At 41.1% G+C, this 4,960-nt stretch overlaps 2 protein-coding genes across 3 annotated transcripts in view; both read right to left on the bottom strand.

Moving 5' to 3' along the window:
• The window catches only part of LOC116701686 (protein CutA homolog), an 11,060-nt gene that overhangs the window by 3,489 nt on the left and 2,611 nt on the right, over positions 1 to 4,960 (bottom strand). The gene's annotated exons all lie outside the window — the stretch shown is intronic.
• Positions 2,212 to 3,109, bottom strand: LOC116701679 (uncharacterized; the record flags this gene model as incomplete). Its single annotated transcript, XM_032535540.1, is given in 1 exon segment — positions 2,212 to 3,109. A coding segment is annotated over 1 exon segment (102 nt), but the record flags the coding sequence as incomplete, so codon positions are not given.

Raw genomic sequence — 4,960 nt, 5'->3', positions numbered from 1 at the left:
AAAAAAATTCTAAAACAGAATACTGCTTTTTTTTTTTCAACCTGGGCCCTAATTTCCTACGTTTTTATGTCTAAGTGACTGATGGGAACAACAATCTCTAACACTGGTCCAGTATCTAGCCAGATCGCTGCAGCAGCGGCAACACAAGCTGCAATCAAAGTTAACAAAAGTGCTTGTTTTTGCCTCTGACAGGCTCAGATTAATATTGTGTCTGATTAAATTATGGAAAGGATTTCTAAGGAGGTTGACCGTTTTGTTAAATAGTAAGATCCTTCTTTTAAACATGACTAACCTCAGGTTCAATGTGTGTAAATAAACAGAATTTCTGGCATCATAAAATGCATTTCATTCAGAGTCGACAGAAACAACCTAAAACTATGAAAAGCCGTTTTGGGTCCTCTTTCCAGTTTTCCAACCATCACAACTTTAGTTTTGGTTGAAATAAAGACATAGTTTACCGATCTACAAGTCAATGTCAATGTCAATGTCAATTTTATTTCTATAGCACATTTAAAAACAACAGCAGTTGACCAAAGTGCTGAACAGGGTAAGTATCAAATACACAAATAACAAGTGTAAAAATCACTCCAACCAAAATACATCACAGGGAGACAAACAACACTTTAAAATATCTCAATCCAAGTTAACGAGGGTTAAAAGCCACAGCAAACAGGTGCGTCTTAAGCAGTGATTTAAATGTTTGTAAGGACTGTGCCGCTTTAATATGCATGGGGAGGTTATTCCATAGGGTGGGGGCGCCCACTGCGAAGGCTCTATCGCCCTTGTTTTTTAGCTTCGATCTTGGGACGTCCAAGAGCAGCTGGTTTGACGACCTCAGCGTTCTGACTGGAGAATGGTGGCATAAGAGATCAGCCAGGTAAGATGGCGCCAAACCATTTAAGGCCTTAAAAACAAGCAACAAGATCTTAAAATCTATCCTGTAACGGACAGGTAGCCAGTGGAGGGAGGCCAGGACTGGTGTTATATGTTCCTGTTTTTTTGTTTTAGTTAAAAGGCGAGCAGCTGCGTTTTGGACTAGCTGGAGCCGATTTAAAGATTTCTGGGGTAGGCCCATATATAGAGAGTTACAATAATCCAGCCGAACAGTGATAAAAGCATGAATGACTTTTTCAAGGTCTTTCAAAGGAAGATAGGCCTTTATTTTAGCTAGAAGTCTTAACTGGAAGAAACTGGTCTTGAAACGCACTGATTGTTTGCTAAATGAAAGGAGGTATCAAAAATACACCAAGATTTTTAATATGGGATCGATTTTGGGAGGTGAGGGCCAAAATCCAAAAGGGTCACCCAGAGCATCCGAACGTCCAAACGTGATGAATTCTGTTTTATTTCGTTTAGATGAGGAAGTTTAACTCCATCCAGGTTTTTACCTCCTTTAAGCAGTCAACAATGGCTGTACAGAATCTTTGGTATAGATTTCATTGGCAATATATTTGGACATCATCAGCGAAACAATGATGGAGATGTTATGTTTCTGAAAATAGAACCCAGTGGCAGCATGTACAGTGAAAATAGGATAGGGCCCAGAATAGAGCCTTGAGGGACCCCCAAGGTAAGAGGAGCAGCTGATGATGATGTGTCAGCAATGACAGAGAAGCTCCTATCAGTCAAGTATGACTGAAACCATTTCAAGACAATACCTTTGATACCTACACAGTGTTCAAGGCGAGATACAAGGATGTGTGATCCACGTATCAAAGGCGGCAGTCAGGTCTAAAAAGCACCAGCACAGCAGAGTTGCCTGAATCCACTGTAAAAGATCATTAAAAACCCTTAAAGTGCGGTTTCTGTACTAGCCGTGGTTTAAAGCCAGATTGGAACTTTTCTGATGCCATGGTTATTGAGGAATGTTTGTAATTGGTTCAAGACTATTTTCTCCAGCACTTTCGAGAGAAAAGGTAGTTTGGAAATAGGCTAAAGTTAGAGAGACGTTTGGATCAGATCAGTTTTTTGATAAGAGGCTGCACTACAGATGTTTAAAAGCAGCTGGGACACAACCTGTACTAGACATGTATTAAAAATAAGAATGATGGACCGACAGATAAAAAACGTCCTTTAAAAGACGTGGGGGAAGAATATCTGAAGGACAATTTGTGGGCCGCAGACTCTGAACTATCTTAGATAGTGAGGAGAGTGATACAGGCTCAAACTGCTTAAATACAGCTGAGTATGTTGGAGGGACTGAAGGGTCCATGGCAGAGGAGGTTGGTAAAGATCTAAGCATAGAAATCTTACCAATAAAAAATGTTTTAAAATCTTCGCATAATGTAAGTGTGGGCACAATTTGAGCTGCATTGCTAGGATTTATAAGTGAGTTAAGATTTTTGAAGAGAACCTGGGGCCTATGATTATTGTTGGAGACGATGTTGGATATGAATGTAGTTTTAGCGATTTTTACAGCTCTCTGATAGCTTGCAAGGCAGTCTCGAAGAATTTCTAGGGAGACCTGGAGCTGGTCTTTTTTCCACTTCCTTTCAGCTTGTCTACAAGTGCGCCTAAGAGAGCGGGTTGTGTTATTTAGCCATGGTTCTGAGGATGGCTTTATAAGTTTAATTTTAAAAGGAGCAACAGAGTCCAGGATGTCAGTGCAGGTGGAGCCAAAGGAGGAAATTAGCTCATCAGCACTGAGACCACAGCCACCATCCCAGTTACAAAGTTTAGATTCTTTAAAAGCATTTTCAAACTGCAGCGTAGTTGACGGGTTGATCACACGCTGAAGACGAGTAGGATGACAAGCTGCGATCCTAGAGCAGGGGATGGTAGCAGTAAACAGAACAGGCAGGTGATCGGATATACCGGTGTTACAGATTTCCTTAATATGGACACAGACACCGTGAGTAAGTACAAGGTCCAATGTGTGACCTTTTTCGTGTGTCGGTCCAGTCACTAACTGGTAAAGGTTGAATGAATCAATTAGATTCATAAAATCTTTGGCCAAAGGATTGTTTCCACAGCATACGTGAATATTAAAATCACCAACAATAAGAAGACGATCATATTTTAACACAATCACCGCCAGAAAATCCGCAAAGTCAGTTATAAAATCCTTATTGAACTTCGGAGGGCGATATACAATCGCGCACAGCACAGGAAAAGGATGGTTGAACTCGAAAAGTTGCAGCTCAAAGCTAGCAAAGATGTCACTGGGAGTCTGTCGGCAGTGGAAAGTGGATTTAAAAACCGCCGCTAGACCCCCACCCCTCCCGGTGGTCCGCGGGGAGCTGAGAAAAGTACAGCCGGGAGGAAGAAGTTCTGAGAAAGGGCTAGACTCACCAGCATGGAGCCAGGTTTCCGTCAGTAGCATAAAATCCAATTCCCGAGAGGAGAAGAAGTCATTGAGCAGGAAAGTCTTGTTTGCTAGTGATCTAGCGTTGATTAGGGCCATGCGAAGGACAAGCTCCCCGCTGCCTGATGATGAAGCACGGCCCAGTGGCCGAAGGTTGTCGTGGTTCACGCCGCCTCCACGAGCCCGCATCCGCCGGGGTACATGAGCCTCGATCGATGGGTAGCAGACATCAGTTTGAGCGGGAGTAATATGCCGGATCCACCGGCCTCTAGAGTCCGGTGAGTAGACAGCGGAGCGACGGTACCATCCATCGCTCCAGAGGCGAGGACTGATCGAAAAAACTATGGCTTTATCAGTGTTGTTTTCGTCAACGAAAATTATGACTTAATATCGGCGTCAACGAACCTGTATCACTTGACAAAATTGAGAGGAGACGCAAAGTGAATGCTACTCATGTGACGATGACTAGAATTAAATGTCTAATGCAATATTGTTGACGAATAAAAATTAGACTAAATGCGGAAAATAAAAACTATGCTAAAATGTCTCTTTATTTTCGTTGAGAAAAACAAATGTTCTAACGTTATTTTGTCTCGTTTAGTCGCGTTATTATTATTATAATGCAGTATTTTTGTTCCATGACCCACTGCAGGGGCTGCATCAGGTCGCACTGTGCAGACGCAGGCGACGTTACCTCCTCAAGCCCTGTCACGACATTATTTAATTTAGAAGATGCAGCGGTGAGTGTTAGAGAGGAGACAAGTGTAAACGACCAAACAAAATGAAGTCTGACACAGAGAAAGAGGCCGTGGCCGGCCAGCCGGAGTTCATCTTTGGGAGAAAAAGAATAAATATTTGGAAAAAATGCCATTACATAGAAGTGGAAAAGAAAACGGAATGGGCTGTGGAAAAAGATGGGGAGAAATGCGGCCACAAAATCACAGGAAAAAACACCACAAACCTTAAGAGACATCTCAAGCCATTCCATGATGAAATTGAGGTAAGTCACATTAACGTAACGTTACTTCCTATTTTAGAAAGCTGATGCCAACTCATGAGGCTGTGGTTAATGTGTCTCATTCAGTATCTCATTCGAGCTGAAAACGACTGAGACAAACGTGTGTTACTAGCGTGTGCGTGTGTATTCTTAGTTATACTACTAGGTACTTATGCTATGCTGACTGAAATAAATATAATTGCATTAATAAAAAGGGACTGAAATACAATTTTCATTGACTAAAACTAGACTAAATGTCATCAATTTTGTCAACTAAAATAGTCATGGATATTTCTAAAATAAGACAAATGCTTAGACTTCTGGTCAACTGAAACTTGACTAGACTAAAAAGAGTATGAACGGGACTAAAACTACTAAAACCTAAAATGACAGCTTGACACTAGACTAAAATATAATGAGAACAGGCCACCAAAAACAACACTAGGCTTTATACACGCTAAAAGTATTGTTTTTTTAAATGGAGTTTGGTGGGTTTAGCGTTAGAGACCTCAAAGTAGTTTCTGGTTAAATACAAAAGGTTTTAAATAGGTTTTTAAAAAGGCCTATGTCTGAAGGGAACCTTTCCATTATGTTGTTAGACAATTAGAATAATAATCTACGCATTCCAATGCAAAATAAATCAAAACTGATGATGCACA

Source organism: Etheostoma spectabile, chromosome 2, assembly GCF_008692095.1.
Source record: "Etheostoma spectabile isolate EspeVRDwgs_2016 chromosome 2, UIUC_Espe_1.0, whole genome shotgun sequence".
In the NCBI taxonomy this organism is placed as follows: domain Eukaryota; kingdom Metazoa; phylum Chordata; class Actinopteri; order Perciformes; family Percidae; genus Etheostoma; species Etheostoma spectabile.
Note: the sequence above shows the minus strand (reverse complement) of the source record. Positions and strands in the feature narration are given on the sequence as shown.